This window comes from Channa argus, chromosome 15 (assembly GCF_033026475.1).
Source record: "Channa argus isolate prfri chromosome 15, Channa argus male v1.0, whole genome shotgun sequence".
Taxonomy (NCBI): domain Eukaryota; kingdom Metazoa; phylum Chordata; class Actinopteri; order Anabantiformes; family Channidae; genus Channa; species Channa argus.
The window spans coordinates 246941-264384 of NC_090211.1; the positions used below are offsets into that span (position 1 = coordinate 246941).

The window sequence follows — 17444 nt, forward strand, 5'->3', positions numbered from 1 at the left end:
ACTGAAAATGAGTGATTTCAGAAAGATTCACCCCGTCTTGAATGTAGCTAACCTAAATCATTACTGGTGCAGCCAATTGGTTTTCAGGGTCACAGAGATATTTAATGACTTGGAAATGTCTTTGTATCCATCCCCCAACCTCTGCTTCTCCATAAATGTTTCACAGAATTAAGTAAGGTCTTCTTTTGTCAACATGCTGTAGATTTTGGTCAGGACACTAATTCACCAGTAACTGGATTTTCCAGATACAGCTGTATTTATACTACAATCCTTTACACACATTCACCACATTTTATTAATTAAGATTTGGTATAGAAATTTGTTTCGACTTTAGCATGAAAGTCTTTTAAATTTGTACTATACATATTTGTTGTAATTTGTTTCTATATTACTGTTTAACCACACAGTATGTCCAATTTGGCGTATGTGTCTGAACAGGGACACCACTGGTACACCAATACTTTAGCTCAGCCATAGTAGTGAACTCGATGTGAAATGTTAAAAAGTTGCATATCACCCAAATTGTGTTAGTTTGAAAAATCACAAAACATAAAGACGTGTTGACATAAATGTTTTAATGACACATAAAAGCGATTTGATTTTATGACAATATAAAAAAGACTTGATAAATTTGATAAATACTTGTCGTTGTTCATTTGAACTTTTTGCAAATAAAAAGGCTGCTTAAAGAGTTTTGAAGGATTTTGATTGTCTCATGGCCAATGAATGAACACAAAAAGACCCTGTACTCTTGTTATGATGAAGGGCACCCATGTGGGAGCAAGTAATGCAGATATTGTGATATGTTTGACAGCCCATTACACACCTTCCACACATCCTATCTACTGCAAGACAAAACAATCCTCTTCCGAGGTCCACTTTTCCACAGTAAGAAACTTCATGTGATAACAGGTTGTGTGTTGAACAGGGACTTCCTGAAACCTACCAGTGGAGCTGCCAACACTGACCACAAACCATTCAACACCTGAAGATCACTGTGGGTACCTTTAACCTTGCGTTGATTAGTTAAATTCAAAAATTAATCTTTATCTGTTGAGTTGTAAATGTGTATATGTGTGCGTATATACATACATACATACATATATTGTATATATGTGTGTGTGTGTGTGTGTGTGTGCATGTGTTTTTTTAGATAGTGATAATGTAAGAAATGGAATGAGCAAAAAACAGTACCAGGAGACAGTCCACCTATCACCAAACACGAATATCCAGACAGTGTTTTTTGCCACCACTCAAATGCTGCATGGACAAATACAGAAACAAGCTCTGCTGTCACGAAAACTGTACACTGTTCATGAAACCAGTAGTAGGATCCTTTTACTAATATTTGGTAGCTATGGATGTGTTTATTATTTCTTTCTCATTATGGTAGAACCCAAGAGAAGATGGAGAGGATGCATAAGCGATAAATCCAGCACCTGAAACATAACTACAGTTAAGCTGGTAGTTCAGCTGTGGTGCTCTGCTTCCCCCTGCAGGAGGACATGAGACATGACAGCACATTGAAGGTCTGTCTCATATGTACGCGTGCCAAATTTCATGAGCAATTTAAACTATATTGTGCACTTTCTTGCAACACATTCACTGTTGTATACTAAAGACATAGTAATGAAAATTAACTGTTTGTGTGATTTACCTCCAGTAAGCTGAGTGGTGATGATGCCATCACTGACATCTGTACCTGTCATTGCTTTCTGACAGCAGTTTGGTCACTTCTCCAACACATGAAAGTGCACTGACATGTCTGTGCATAACAATATAGTTCTACCATCACTACACCTTTGATCATAGTACTGGCTCTGTGTTTGTTCACCAGATTGCTGCTGACACTTCTCCCTTTGGATCCTCTTATTAAAATAAAACATTACACTAAAACTTGTTTTTGGCAAAAGGCTAATTAAACAATTTAAAAAGAGAATGATGTACATTCTCTCTCACACATGCACATACGCGCGCGCGCACACACCCACATTTTCTGGACAGGCTGTAGAGTGGCTAAGGTCAGTGCTTAGAGGAGGACACAGGGACAGCCTCCACTCTTCTTTTTTCTTGCATGATGAGCCTGAGGAGGAGGACTATCCATCTCCTGAAACCGTCTAGTAATAAAGAGAAACAGAAAGAAAGGATCATTTGCGAGGTTCACGACTGGCCGAACAAGGGTGCAGTGCCGACATTCACCATACACAGGGTCATTTGTGTGACTTAATATAACACCTTTACATGTTCTGCTTTTGATGTGTTCCACAAATTCAGTTTCCACATTCCTAGAACTGTACTTGTGCTATGCTCAGGACTTAACCCCAAATTGGCAGCAGTGGACAATAACAGTAAGCACCAATTTACTACAGCATCTGAATCGTGTAGGATCACAACAACTAATAGTTTAAAAAAAAGAAGGTCAGCGGAAAAGACATGTACAAACCAACATGTCCAAACCCTTATTACTATATAACTGCATTCAGACTAACCCGGAAGGAAAAACATCTCATCTCATTTTTTGGAATGGAACAAACAGATCTGCACAGGCCATGTGCAGAATCAAGTACATGCAAGTTCTCACTGTTAGTACCTGATTTGTAACTGTAATGTTTATCCTAACATTGTTGTGACAACTGATGCTGGGCTGGCTTTCCAGGGCTGTAAAATTCAGTCTGTAAGTACTACAAAGCAGTGTGCTGTGTTGTTGCAGTCTGAGAATTGGGTGCTGGCTTTGGACTTGATGGCTTTATACTTGAAAAAGATGCCCTTAATAACTCAACCCTCAGTGCTATTTTAACACAGGGTGGTTTTAGGCTAAATCTGAGATATTGTGGTATACTAACAAAAACTGTCAACTAACTGATGGTTTTGAAATGGTTTTGCAAACTGGGTGAATGAGAAGCAGCGTAAAGTGCATTGAGTACCAACAGGTAGAAAAGCACTATTTAAGTGTAGACCATTCACACATCGGTTTGACATTCAATTCTTTTTTTTAAATTTTGATGCCTGTGCATATGGAGGCCTGAAGTAAATCATTCAAGTATTCAATGACCATCTGGCCTTTCATGTGTACGGTATTAAGGCTAAATACATTAGTGATGTTTTGTGTTGAAATGTTCTCAAGTTATTTTTTACACCCATGACAACTTTTAACCTAATCTAAAATGAATAAAACAAAAACGGAAACTAAAATAAACAAAACCATAATGGGAATGATTCAATGAAATAAAAAGTGCTAAAATTCCTGGTAAAACTATCTAAAACAACTGGAAATTGAAATTAAACCCAAGTGCAATAGTGCATTTGTGATACCTTTTTTCACAGATTTCTCACCCAAGTCCTAAAACTAAATAAAGGGAACCCAATAAACAATGTAGACAAAACAATTAGACTAATTTACAAAGGAAAACAATCCAATCTTAAATATTTGTTTGCAGTAAAAATATGCGAACCTCTAGAATTATTAGCTAATTTCAAGTCAATGTGATAACAATTAGGTTTGAGTCTGGGAATACCTACCTTGTTTAAAGAAGAGAAAATGGGGTCATTTGAAAGTCTGATCTTGATAACACAGATTTGTGTCATGGCTTGAACAAAGACCAAACTGCATTCCAGCATACCAATGTTATTAACATATCAGTGGCAGTCGCATCATTTAGATCTGCTTTTGCTGCTTCTTGACTAATGTGACTTCTCATCATTAATGGATCTATGAATTTTGAATTGTACTCTACAAGCAAATTCCACAAATGTCCAAGAGGAGCATCCAGCAAGACAACTAGCCTTAACAAACAAGCTGTCACAAAAATACTGAAGAATTGTAATGTTTTGGAATGGTTTAAATCCTGATTTAAGCCTACACAGAGATCTGGAGGGATTTTGTTTTCATTTGTTTAAATGGTTTCTCATTATCTAGTTTAGAACGTTGGTGAAAAGCTGGTCATGTTTTACATCATATTTATATAGAAAAAAATTCTAAAAGCTTTACAAACCTTTACATAACGTTTAACAAGTGAATCCCCAAAGAAAACTAAAAGCTCAAAACATTTCTACGTGTGAAAAACAGATGCAATGGTGCCAAAAGGAACACTACAAAGAGCCTGTTTAAGACCATCACAAGCAGTAACATAAACCCGACCTGAAGTCACATAAAATGAAGTTAATAAAAAAAGACTGTACCTGATAATTCGCACCAGCTCCAAGAAGGATTCATCCACATTGTAGCGATTCTTGGCTGAAGCCTCCATATAGTGGATCCTGTTCTCTCTAGTGAAGGCCTGTGCATCCTCCCGGGAGATCTGCACATAAATGGAACAATGATCAGTCCCAGCATCCACCACTATTTTCCTCTATTGTCACCTCGTCCTTCCACCAGTGAAGCTCTATATTAACTTTACCTTCACCTTATCTTTTTAATTTTCACATAGTAAATAAAACAGGATGACCGAGAGTAACTGACACCATAAAGTCACCCAAATGCATTACCTACCACTCTTTGCGTTTCTAGGTCAGCCTTGTTTCCAACGAGCACCATGGGGAAGTCATCTCGGTCCTTCACTCTCAGGATCTGCGTGTGGAACTTCTGGACCTCGTGGTAGCTGTTTGTCATAGCATCAACAAGCAGAGGTTCATATGGATTCTGATTTACAACAACAGATCTGGTCCTTTAAACCCTTTTAAATGCAGCAGAGAGCTTGATGTTTTACAAAACATTGTTTAGAGTAGCCATTTGCAATGCATTAAATGTGTTTTTAGTGTTACCATCTGCCAGCAGTTATCAACTAGGTAATGCTTTCCTTAGTTAGTCACACATGTCTACACTCACACAGCATCTACAATAGTTACAAGAGTCAATATTGTGGGTTGGAAAACTTCTATAAACCCCATTTCCAGAATAATTAGGACATTGTGTAAAATATAAAATAAAGACAATTCCCCGATTTGAAATGTATTCTTAATTGTAATTAGTACAAAAACATATACCAAGAAACTGCCCAATAAATAAAATCCCCATGAATTTGGGGATTTTATCACCTATGATAGAAAATATCACATGAAAAAATAAAAAAATAAAAAGCATCTATGATGGTTTGGGGGAGCATTAATGCACACAGCCTGGATAACTTGCACATGTGTTACTCATTAATCCTGCATGATATGCATGTGCTGTTATCCAGACAACATACATTTCAGAGAAGATTTACTGTTGTTGAACACGTTGCTGGCATCAAATTTAAAATGAGCAAATATTTTTCAAAACATACAATTTCTCAGATTCAACAGCTCATATGCTGTCTTCATGCTACAAAGTATTTGCAATCAAATATAGGTTTTAAATCGTTGCATTTACTTTTGTTTTTTTAAATGGGGTTTGTAATTCACTTGACTGAAGACAAAATAACAGCTGCACAATTAACCCATTTAAAATCTTCTGGAATCTTTTATATATGTTCTGCAACACCTGTAGTGTTTTATTTTGTTTACATGGTATTTGCATAAAACTAGCTCGTTGTTTTGTTGCAATGGAATGATTATATAGGTTTCAATTAGTCCACGTAATGCATCCATCTAAATAAGGGCTAGACAGTGTCACTACCTCATTGGACATCCTTTATAGCCAGAAGATACACTGCCACTGTAAGTGACTGTATTACATGCACACACACTTGCCATTACCTGCCGCGGTCGTTAAGTGCAAACACTAGCAAGAAGCCTTCTCCTGAGCGCATGTATTGCTCCCTCATCGCTCCAAACTCCTCTTGACCTGCTGTATCCAAGACTGGAATATACACAGACACGCACATACATTTTACAATTCCAATTTACGATCCCAATATTACTGTTTAGGTAGGGTATGTGCAAAACATTCCAGATATAACACACAACATACTTTGACATTATTAACTGTTGTTTTTAGAGCTGTTGTTAGTTCATAAGAGGTAAAGGTAGTGTTGAGGTGTGATGAACATTCCACTTGAATGTTACCTAATGGCCATGGATCTAGAGAGGGTGATAAATATGTTTCAACACCTAACCCTAACTACTTAAATGACTATAAATCAATGCCTCTCTAAACAGTCTGAGAAAAAAATTAAACATTATCACCTTCATAAAAAAGGATTTGGTACAGCTAGATTAGACTGACTCTGCTTTATTAATGTGTACCTAATAAACTGATTTCGTTATAAAACACAAACTTAAATGGTAAATGGTCTGCACTGACAGTATATAGCGCTTTTCTACCTATTGGCACTGAAAGCGTTTTACACTGCTTCTTATTCACCCATTCACACACACTCACAGATGCTATGCAGCTGGCCAACACTCACCAGGAGCAACTAAGTTGGAGTTCAGTGTCTTGCTCAAGGACACTTTGACATGTGACCGTAAGAGCCGGGGATTGATACAACAACTATGAGATTGGTGGACAACCGCTCTACCTTCCTGCGCCACAGCCGCCCCAACTTAAAATGTGAAATTTGAGATAATACTGTGATAATATATCTAATAACATAATAACCATGTAAAAATACTTATATAATTAAACAGAGTAACAATTTTGCAAAACTTTTTTTCTAACATCTCCTAGTTTAAAGCACTTTAAGAGGTTTGAAAACAATTTAAATAAGTATGAGGTGTTGTTTACCAACCGATGGGTTTAACTCTCAAAGACAGACTTTCTCAGCTGTGTGATGTAAATGTAATGCTACATGTGAAGCACTGTGTTTCTGCAGAGCCAGGCTAGACAGAGCATGTATACATGATGATATGGTGGTCCCACCCATAGCACACGCAGCAACATCTGTGTGCACATCACCCTGACACACACAGTGTAACCAGTGCTCCAAGTAGCAAAATTAAATCAAGCCTAAGTGGTTTTAGACGTAATGACTTCCACCATTTTCTGTGCACCAAAGCTCAGTAATCAACAGGAATTTTGTGAGGAGGGAGGTAACATTGGTTAAGCATGTGCAGCCAGACTAAGCTGTACAGCTTAACACAGTTTATCTGTACACATCTGATGATTCACATATTACTGTGTGGTGAAACAGCAGTGTGACCCAACACACTACAGCTACTCTGGGCAAGTACAAGTCCTAACAAGGGAATGAAACATCCCGAAAGCAAACACACTGACTGTGTCATATCTCATCAGAGCGCAACACACCCTCTGCTTTTAAACATCGTTTTTCGCACACACCCTGCAATCACTCTAACAAACAATGGGAGGTATGAATTTATGCCTTACTGTCCAGTCGGGTCTCCTTCCCATCCACTGTGCAGGTCTTGCTGTAGGAGTCCTCAATGGTTGGGTCGTAGTCTGACACAAAGTAGGACTGTGGGACACACTCAGTGTTAGGAACAAGCTACTTAACACAGTTTACACTGTCAATTTTTCAGCTGCCTTACTTACAATTAACGAGAAGAAAGTTATGCCTCCAGCTTAAAAGTCTGTAGTGAACATTTATTACTAATTTGAACATATGAGCAGGCTATGGCATAATGCTGTGTCCATTCAGGGGTGCTACAACTGTGAATGCTTCCCCTAGACAGAATTGTTTCTGTAGCCAGTGATACCACAGAAATATATTTACACAAAAATACAACTTGCACTTTTACTTTTACGTATCCTCTGCTTTACAACATTGCACTGGTTCTATCTAACTAGAGTAGTGTAGTTGGAAAGTTACTTTGATTACGTAATGATCTCAAGACTTCTTTCAGCACTGGACTTGGACTTTGACCTAGCCTTTAGTTTTCATATGTCAGCTCCATTGGTTTTTGGTTTGATTTTAAAACTCGCTAGCTATGTAACTTATGTAAATCTATTTTACCTTGGATCTGCCTCAAATATTAAGTAACAGTGGTTTTCTGAAGAAATGGGTAAATGTCCTGTAGAAAACATTGACTTGTCCTGGATAACTGGCCAAACCAAGTACACAGTTTATAAATCACACAAATTAACCACATTTATTACATTTAGAACTAAATGCAGAACTGCTACATGTGTTTAACATCTACTATGTGGTCATCACTTCATGTGTGACATGTCAAGTCCCACCCTGCTGTCTAAAGTCAAGACCCATACAAGTGTTCTGAACGTCCTCCCAGTTTACTACAAATACAGTACTATAACTATAAATGTACTATGCACTTCACACAACTGTTAAGCTCTTCTATATACACACAGGGTGTTATTTAACTTTCTGTTATACTTAATGCATGGCGTCTCTGACTTGTCTTGCTTGTAAGAGTGGCCTGTTCTTTCCTGTGTATTACTTTGGGGCCATGCAAGCAGCCAATCGCAGCTAGACATGGAAGAAAAGCCAATGTGATATATTTTTTAAAATTTAGGTGCACGTTTTACTTGTGCGTTTGAAGTTTTCAGAGGTGCAGTTCAGAAATCCATCATGTCTGCTTGCCTTTTGTTGTCAAAACCGTTACTGTGTAGTTAACACCCAACCAATCTAACTTACATGAAAGCAGACATGATGTTTACTTTGATGGGATGCCTACTCCCAGCCGTTTAAGATGATTTTCTAAATACACAGGTAAGAAAAAGCATCTCTTACAAAGTTTCAAAGATTAAACTAATGTTTTTAGACTAACTGTATGGCTTTCTAGCTTGTGTAAAATACTCGCCACACTTTGTATTATGAGCTCAGTAGTCCAACCTTTAAGTGTTATTTAGTGTCTGAGCACTAATTGTAAATAGACACATAGACACGGTTGCTCATATTGTTACTTAATGTTCTGAGTAACTTATTGTTTTCTGACACCTAATAACTTAAAATTTTGAGTAAATTTGGAAGGCTGTGATGATCACTGATGATTACACTTACTGAGAGGTTTAACCCGTTAACTTTTTTCTTATTAACATTAGAAAGTGATTTATAAACCAACAGAAAGTCACTGCTCGACTCAAGAGTTACTCCATCAAACATGTAGCAGGTTAGAAAGCCTTTGAGATGTGTGTGTGTGTGTGTGTGTGTAAGAAAGAGTTCGCACCTGGATGAACTGGATGGTCAGGGCGCTCTTCCCCACCCCTCCTCCCCCCACCACCACCAGTTTGTATCTTTCCTCTTCTCCACTCATGCTAGTTTTGAACCTTGTTGCAAAAAAAAAAATAAATAAAAACTACTTCAGTGGCCTGAGTAGTGGTACCGCCGTTAAATAGCGGCTAAAAGCCAAACCAGGATAACAACCGCCGAGTAAACCCGCCAGTGAGCGTCAGTGTTAAAAAAAAAAAAGACCAGCATTCATGGACGGTCTGTCGGAGCAGCTTCAAACTCAAACTTCTTTACATGAGAAGCATTTTGTCTTACGAGCTTTTGTTAAACGCAAAACTTGGAGTTCAACGCCACAGTTGCGAAGCAAAGTCCCACCGGAGATTCACAGTCCATCGGCCGACACAATTCCACCGTGTTCTGGGCTCAGTTCGGACTTTGAAGCGGGCTGTGGAGCTCGCTATTCTGGCCTCTTCGATCCTCGGCCTCCGGGCTGCTTCTGAGGGCGGGACTGCTTCCTCTTTTCTCTTTCCTCGAGACACTAAATTAGCTCACGTTAACACACACTGACACTCACACATACAAACACACACAGAATGCAAAGCTGCCCGTGTGTCGCTGGCAGGCGCCCACTCACACATTCACACAGAGAGGCAGGATTGGGGAGCACACGCTTGGGTTTTCTTTTCTTATAAAATTAAAAAGTCATCACAAGTCATGTAACTTTCAAGCGGCAGTTTCCTTATATGGTCATTTGGAGTATCCGTGACATCACTTCACCTACATGCTCGCGCAGGGTGTAAAACGCAGCACGAGGTCCGGACTGGTTCTACACTAATCTTGCTCAGATCCTTTGCTGTCGGTGTTTTGAAGGTGATTTAGCTGGAACAAGAATTGATATAGAAGTGTCCTAACGACAACATGATGTCTAAACGGATTCATTTTTTCTTTTTCTCTTTAAGCCCTGCGGCAACACATACCTGAGCCTTGGCAGTAAAAGTGTTCCTGTCACCAGAAAAATGTAGGGATCAAGTGAAGAAGCACGTCGATATAATCAGGTTTTGAAGAAGGTGAACCGCCCGTGGCCAGCTTTTTTCTTCCTCTCTATTACCATGATTAATTCAACCCGCATGTAATACTGTAATGGAACATTTTTAATTACAAGAAAAGAAGAAAGATACACTGCAAACTTGTCTTGGTAAAACATTCAGGTAGTGTGACAACCAGGGACGAGCAGAGAGTTTCTCTGGGGCAGGGGCTCAAATTTTATAGTGGCACTGATCAGTACAGAACTAATTTCTCCTGATTTCAAGTAGTACAGTTATTGCTATGCCCATTATCAACTCTATAATAGACATTGTAAAATGTACCTTGTGTATCAATCTGTGTTATAGACAGTGTTTTGGGGGGAGGAGCTATATGCTGGTTTAAAGTTTACATGTAAGCATGAATGTATAAGTCTGGTCCAGAAATTTTCAAAGCTAAAAAGCGTGACAAGGAAAAGTTCTAGTAATTAACAAATGATCAAAAAAAGAAAAACTTGTATGTACTGACAGTTTTCTGCTGTTTTCTGCTATCAGGTGCCCTCAAACAGCCCTCTGAGTCCTCTGCTCTGCAAATTTGTTTCAGTTATTAATGCGCCGTTAAATGTGCCAAACTATATATAGTTTAATGTTTTGTTCAAGGCAGCAGCATTTTTATTTCATAAAAGTGAAGAAATCTATGGTAGAAACAAGATACCAATGTTGAGAGGCCTTACAGAGAACTAAAGCAACAAGAAACAGTTGAAATGTCACTTTTAATTATCAGTAAATACATTTCAAGCAAGGGTGCCAAAAGTCTCTTAAAGTCTTTTAAAACAACTGCATCTTACAAATGACCACATAGCTGAGCAGTTTTAATATGTAATAAACCAGATGCAGGGTGTAGAGGTTTATAGTGTAGTTCTTAAATTTGTCTCTGTAATAAATAAATAAATAGAAGGTGGTTCATTCATTCCTCCTATGTGTTTGGTTCCATTTATTAGACATGCACAAATACAAACTCCACAGCACCCTCAGCATCTGTACGGCAGTGCAGGTTGTCCCATTCTTACAGGGTGGACAAATACCCCACCCAGCAGCAGCCTTTCCCCCCAGTCCAGTAGCTTGTTCAAGGTGAAGCTGAATGGCAACAGCAGGCCCTGCTGCTTTTCTTGGGCACTGCTGCACCTCCTGAGGGAGGGACTCTGCTCCTTGTGGATGTTCACTGCCTGCCTTGCCTCTCTCTGTGTCTTTGCCTCAGGCCTCTCTCCTGATACCCTGCTACCCACAGTTTGGGATGTGGTGGTCGCCCTTGCTTGTTGGATGCTGCTTGCTGGGGAGGAGGTGTTGATTCCTAAAGGCATCAAAGAAAGGGTGAGACTTTTGCGTTTCTCCATTAAAGAAGCAGAGCCTAAAGGGACTTGCAGTTGTGTGATCTTTGGTGCAGGTTTGATAGGCTCACAGGGGCTTGGAGCTGGAACCTCACAAGGTTTCTGCACATGCTGCTGGTTTTGACTAAGAGTCAAATGAAGAGTCCTACGTTTCCCTGACAGAGAAGGCTGATGGTTTCCATTTCCATCTGAATGTTTGTGTCTCTGCTCTGTTTTGTCTGTGTTGTACAAATGATCTGAGTCACTGACGACAGTGTCAGTCTCATTATTCATCTTCTGACTAGTGTGTGCATGGTTCACACTCTCACAGACGGATGGTATGCGGTTGTCCAGGACTTGGAGGTGGCCACGAGATGCCTTTAGGTTCAGAGTGCTCTGGAAGTGCTGCAGCTGACCCAGGAAGTTGAAGTTTGGAGAAATGGACGGCCTGCGCTCTTTCACAAACCTTGTAATGAGACGGACAAAATGCGGGTTGTCAGTGCTACTAGTGCTACTCCATAATGCAGGACTTTCATTTTCTTGTCATTCATTAGTGCACAATGACCAACAGCAAAGTAAATAAAGTGGTTGCATTTTTGTGTTTGTAAACTGACTTTAAGAATCTGAAAAGGAACTACTAAGTGAACCTATCAAATAAATATACAGTAGTGAAGTAAAACGTACAAAAATACTATAGGACCAAGTACAGTAAAATTGAAATACTTGATCAAGTAAAAGCATCTTACGATAAATTATTTGGTACCAAGTCTGCAATTAGGTTTATGTCAGTGTTAGTGTTGGGGTTATGCTTCTTTCACGTCAAGTTGTTTAAACTGTTAATACAAGCAACTGAGTTGGAAAAACAATTTACATCAACTTCCGACTTCTGATTCCAAATCACAGATTTCAGGACTTTCTGACAGTTACGATCTCTCCCACTTGGTAGAACGAAGTGCGAAAGTGTCAAAATAATGGCCCAAAAAAGGGAACAAAACCACCATCACCATTTGTTAATATAGGTTAGTATAATACACATTTATGTATACTATAACAATGGTATATAGTGATTGAATGCAATTTTAGCCTAATTTGGTTCTCCTTGCTCTTGTGCTGACCTGGTGTAAATGCAGCATTAGACATTTATGTAGTCCTGGTGGTTACGGTTACGATAAGAGGGTAAGAAATGCACAATGACAATGATTTTCATTACAACTATGGAAAGTCAAGCATGTGTGTATGTTGGATGGTATTGATAGTGTTGATCACTATCTGAACTGAAGAATGGATGTGTTTAGTTATGCACTTTTTACAAACATGCAAAAAGAATGTCAAGTGGTTATGACAGGAAGCCATAAATTGTGTTTTATCACAATTTGACAAAAGTGGCATGAGAATATTTTCAAATGAGTAAAAAATAAAATAGCAGTGCTTGAGTTGAATGTCTTCCTAGTATTTTTTTCTGCCAGTGGACAGCACAAAAAGACACATTTGGATATTAGAGAACTGTGAGGAGAAATACATTATGAGGAGAAAATGTATAAAACCACTGGCCCTGTGATCTGTGCAGTTGCTGCACTGTGGTACAAACAAACCACAGAATCAATGTTGGCCTGGATGGGCAACAGTCTGGGTTGATTGCTATGTGGGAAAAATCAGCTGCATTTCTTTGTTTCTTGCTTTTCTGTTTAATGGAAAGTTTTCTATTCAAAAAATTGGTAGGGTGCATTTACAGGATAGGGAAGTCCTTGTGACTGTAAATATAAAAGGGTTGTAGTTTTCCTGGAGAGAAATTTTTGACTTTTAGAACAGTATATCATCTGCATATATAGAAATGTTTTGCTGATAAGTTACAGTTTTATTGTTTGTCCTTTAATGATGTAATAAAGGCATATGATGAAAGCTGCAAGATCAAGTTCTTGTTCTTTAAACAGTTTTGGGTGAAGATGTTTAGACTTTATCTCATTTATATCAGTATTTAGGGTTGCAGAAGGTGTTCTCTGCAGACTTAACTGGTACTCCTGATTTATTTTTATTTTTTTAAGTTAGGGTTCAGTGTCTTGCTCAAGGACACTTCAACATGTGACTAGAGGAGCTGGGGATCGAACCAACATCTGGGGAATTGCTGGATGGCTGCTCATCCATGGAAAGTCAAGCATGTGTGCGCCACATGCATTATGTGCATTTTTCTTTAGTTTACTATCATTCTTTATCTCGGAATACTGCCTTCTGCCAGAAAAGTGCAGTTGGGGTTACTTGACAATCATATAGTTTCATAAAGGATTGTTGTATTGCACTTGGCAGTTATGTGTGAAGCCCCATCTAGTAGCTGTTTAATGAAAACAGCAGGCCTATACTGATTGTAAACATGTAAAAAAAAATGTACATCCATATTGTAATTGGCATGGTAGATTACAGCTCAGAGGGACTGGTTGCAGTACCTGTATGCATGGTCCAGGTCCATCCCCCGACTATACATGATGTAGGCTACAGCCAGAGCAGGAGAACGGGAGATTCCTGCTGCACAGTGGACCAACACCGAGGCCCCAGAGGACATGGCTGCGTCTGCACACATACAACACACAGTGACACTGGACAGTGAGAGACAAGCAGCTTTTTTTTATCAACACAATTTTATCTGACATTTCCACAGGTTCTGTGGAGAAGCTTGGGCATTTTCTAAAAGACAATGGAGGTGATCATCTAGTAATGTTCCTTCATAAGGTGGTGGAGGTATGGGGGATTCCTGACCGATGAAGTGCAGAGCCTGTGGGATCCAGGGCAGCAGGTCGTCCCACAGGGAGTCGTCAATGGGGATGCGAAGATATCTGGAGCGTGGCAGAAACGAGGGCCGGGGGCTGCAGCGGCTCACACTCAGCACATAGGAGATACCCAGAGAGGCCAGGTGGTCCTAAACACACACATGCAAATGATATTAAAAAGTGACAAAATGACAACTGTGTTATTATATGTTGCAACTATGTGTCTAGAGTTAGAGAACCAGGCCTTTATCCGAGACTCCATTTTGCTAAGGCTGAATTACATTCCTATAAATTATCAAAATAATAATTGCATTAAGATTCTTGGGATGAATGAGTGTGTAATGTATGTGAATGTGTCATGTAAGCTGCTTTGGGCTATTATAAGAGTCAAGCTCATAATTCGAAAATTGTAACTTTTATACTAAAGTAATTAGTTTATTTTCTTTTACTTTCTACTTTTACTCCACTATATATAGTATCAGAAAAGTTGTCAGGCACACGTAGAAGGGGGCTCGGTCTTCTTTAGCCATTATTTTTCTTTCTTATTACTTATGCCCCAACTCTCTGGTAAGTAAACACTTCAAATCAGTAGGATTAAAGCATAATTAATATCAGATTAACATAATATCATATATAAGACCAACAATAACTGAGATAGTCTCCAGACCCCCGACCCTGAACAGGATAAGCATTACAGATAATGGATGGATGGTTAAAAGACAGACAATAAAAATTCCAATGAAACTGGACATTTTCACGATTTTATCTCTATGATACAAATGTTAATGGTCTGCATACTTGTAGCACAAAGACCCAATACCTGTGTCTCTATTTGTTTGCATATAACCTTAAACATGCTCATTACAATAGAAGTTTTTGTTACAAAACCATATGCTATAGGTAAAATATACTCCTCTAAATTGTTGTTTAGTTCCCTATGTGACAAAATGTATTACTTTCCACATTAGTCCTACACCTAACAGCTCCTTACTGATAGGTGCCCCTGCCTTTGAAAATCCCTTTGCATGCTCCTGGATACAGCACTTGTTACTCTTTTTCTTTGAGAGGTGTAATATGCAGAGATTCAGGTTTTGCACACATCTGATCAGTAACATGGAGATTTATTGATGACACACTCTGCTCTTTTCCCTAATAAATGCGAGTTAAGACTTTTGTTGAACTGATAGTTTATGTTGCCAAAATTAATTGAATGGATCAGAAACGCTCATCAGTCCTCGTCTTACCTGCGTCACGTCGCTCTCCGCTCCGAGGTAGAGCCGCGGCAGGATGACGGAAAGCGGAGGTCGCTCCGCCTCTCTCTCCTGGGACCACACCATATCTGCAGCACAACATACAGCACATGTAACGCCTGCAAGCACTTTTTGTCTCTCAGAACTGTGACCACATAAGAATTCGTCTCCAAAACGTCCACAAATGTTGCTCTGTTCTACCAGAACGCATGACCGTCATAAGCATCAACTTTTCCCCATCAGAACACACAGCGCTGACTTTCTCACGCACAACGGTGAAGCCACGGATGCAGTGGGCTGTTACTCACTAAGTGTCTTGTGTCTTGTTGTAGAAGAAGCCTAGAACTGGTTCGCAGACTGCTGCTCTCCTCTTCTGCTGCGTCCTCTGTCCTCACCCCGCTCTCTCAAACTGGCTACTAAACGATGAGCTCATCCTCTTTCAACAATAGCTCTGGACTCGGTGATGTCATCTTTAGCCTATCAGCGCAGGGGCGGACGTCCACACGCGCAGACGCATCTCAGCAGCAGAGATGGAGCGTGCAGCTCACTTTTTAGTCTACGTGAGAAAGACCGTTGCTGCTGGTTGCTGCTGGTTTGTTGCAGTCTGCACCCACCACTGCGCACATAGCAGCCCAACGTCATTATTTCACTTACAAGTAGGCAGACAAGCGGTCTGGTAATTTCTGGAGGTAATTTGTAGAATTTGCATTTGGATCAGTGTTGTGTCATCGTTTGAGTGTGTTTTTGGGCAATATTCCTGAAGGCTTTGGAGGAAGTGCTGCTTCTGCTATCACCTCTGAAACCCAAGAGGAGCCGTGCATACTACTAAATTTAATTCTATTAATGATGCGTGCTTGATTATGCACTGGATTCTCCTACACCTGTATCATTCCACAGCATCTCACATTCTGTATTTTCATGACTTGAAACCAGTGGAAGCAACACTTCTCTGCGATCTACCTTTCGAATACAGCAGCCTCATCCCATCTGCTGTTTGTCAGTGTTCATTATACGTGTTTGAACCTTTCCTTTCAACTAAAGATCAATTTTCAATTCAACTTTATTTATATAGTCCCAATTCACAACAAAGTTGTCTCAAGACACTTTACAGAATAAAGTCAAGACTATAAAGATGTATAGAGAAAACTCAATAATTCCCCCTTGAGCAAGCCCTGGGCAACGGTGGAGAGGAAAAAGTCCCTGTAACAGAAGGAACCTCCAGCAGAACCAGGCTCAGCGTGGGCAGCCATCTGCCTTGACCGGTTGGGGTGAGTGGAAAGGGAAAAGTGAAAGGAAAACAGCAACAAAAAGCAACAACTAAACATTGGGCAGGTTGGTAGGACCAGTAGCTACACACTGGGGCGACTGTGGTGCAGGAAGGTAGAACGGTTGTCCACCAATCTCACAGTTGTTGGTTCAATCCCCGGCTCCTCCGGTCACATGTCGAAGTGTCCTTGAGCAAGACACTGAACCCCAACTTAGTTGTCCCGGTGAGTGTTGGCCAGCTGCATAGCAGCTCCCCCATCGGTGTATGAATGTGTGTGTGATTGTGAGTGTGAATGGGTAAACAAGAAGCAGTATAAAGTGCTTTGAGTGCCAATAGGTAGAAAAGCGCTATATAAGTGCAGAACATTTACATTTACTGGAAAACACATGGTTCCAAAGCCAGGGAGAGCTGCAGAAAGAGAAGGAGAAAGACAACTCATGAGAAAACACAAAGTTAATGTCATCAGCTTTCAGTTTGTCCCTTCAGGGGGTCACCACAGCAGAATGTGTTCCAAACATTGATTTGATTGAGTTTTTTTTCCAGTGCCTCTTGGCTATGTGCCAAAGTGTCCTTTGCAAGACACTGAAGCCCAAGTTGCTCCCAGTGGGTCAAGTAAGCACTTTGCACGGCAGCAACTGCCATCGGTTTGCGAGTGTGTGTGTCAATGAGAAATTAAAACACTTTAGAAAAAAAGCCCAATATAAGCGGCCATGTACCATTTTATTGCAGCTGAGCAACAAAACTAAACAGCAGTCAGAACCTTCAACA

The 17444-nt window shown here is 39.8% G+C and overlaps 2 protein-coding genes and 1 long non-coding RNA gene across 3 annotated transcripts; 1 reads left to right on the forward strand and 2 right to left on the reverse strand.

Annotated features, from left to right (window-relative positions):
• Positions 1-555: 555 nt before the first annotated feature.
• rras (RAS related) lies at positions 556-9651 on the reverse strand. The gene is made up of 6 exons (XM_067475857.1): positions 9010-9651; positions 7250-7337; positions 5677-5779; positions 4490-4598; positions 4180-4298; positions 556-2117 (listed from the first exon to the last, which is right to left on the reverse strand). Exons 1-6 carry the CDS (start codon positions 9094-9096, stop codon positions 2030-2032), a joined length of 594 nt encoding a protein of 197 aa, XP_067331958.1. The 5' UTR covers positions 9097-9651; the 3' UTR covers positions 556-2029.
• A 93-nt stretch (positions 9652-9744) lies between these two features.
• LOC137099250 (uncharacterized) lies at positions 9745-12833 on the forward strand. The gene is made up of 3 exons (XR_010910730.1): positions 9745-9881; positions 9971-10078; positions 11292-12833. It is a non-coding gene; the product is annotated as an uncharacterized lncRNA (long non-coding RNA).
• Positions 10788-15873, reverse strand: si:ch211-195b15.8 (uncharacterized). Its single transcript, XM_067475855.1, has 5 exons — positions 15718-15873; positions 15404-15498; positions 14149-14308; positions 13839-13962; positions 10788-11866 (listed from the first exon to the last, which is right to left on the reverse strand). Exons 2-5 carry the CDS (start codon positions 15494-15496, stop codon positions 11065-11067), a joined length of 1179 nt encoding a protein of 392 aa, XP_067331956.1. The 5' UTR covers positions 15497-15498; positions 15718-15873; the 3' UTR covers positions 10788-11064.
• Between the last annotated feature and the right edge of the window lie 1571 nt (positions 15874-17444).

What these genes read in the sequence shown, in the direction of transcription:
- rras (XM_067475857.1), bottom strand. Translation starts at nt 9,096, where the DNA reads ATGAGTGGAGAAGAGGAAAGATACAAACTGGTGGTGGTGGGGGGAGGA. An exon ending in GCACTTAACGACCGCGGCAG is followed by an intron (nt 4,599 to 5,676) that starts GTAATGGCAAGT and finishes TATGACAAACAG; the next exon opens with CTACCACGAGGTCCAGAAGT. An exon ending in ACCTAGAAACGCAAAGAGTG is followed by an intron (nt 4,299 to 4,489) that starts GTAGGTAATGCA and finishes ATTTATGTGCAG; the next exon opens with ATCTCCCGGGAGGATGCACA.
- si:ch211-195b15.8 (XM_067475855.1), bottom strand. Translation starts at nt 15,496, where the DNA reads ATGGTGTGGTCCCAGGAGAGAGAGGCGGAGCGACCTCCGCTTTCCGTC. An exon ending in CGGAGAGCGACGTGACGCAG is followed by an intron (nt 14,309 to 15,403) that starts GTAAGACGAGGA and finishes GTGTGTGTTTAG; the next exon opens with GACCACCTGGCCTCTCTGGG. An exon ending in ACAGGCTCTGCACTTCATCG is followed by an intron (nt 13,963 to 14,148) that starts GTCAGGAATCCC and finishes GTATGTGTGCAG; the next exon opens with ACGCAGCCATGTCCTCTGGG.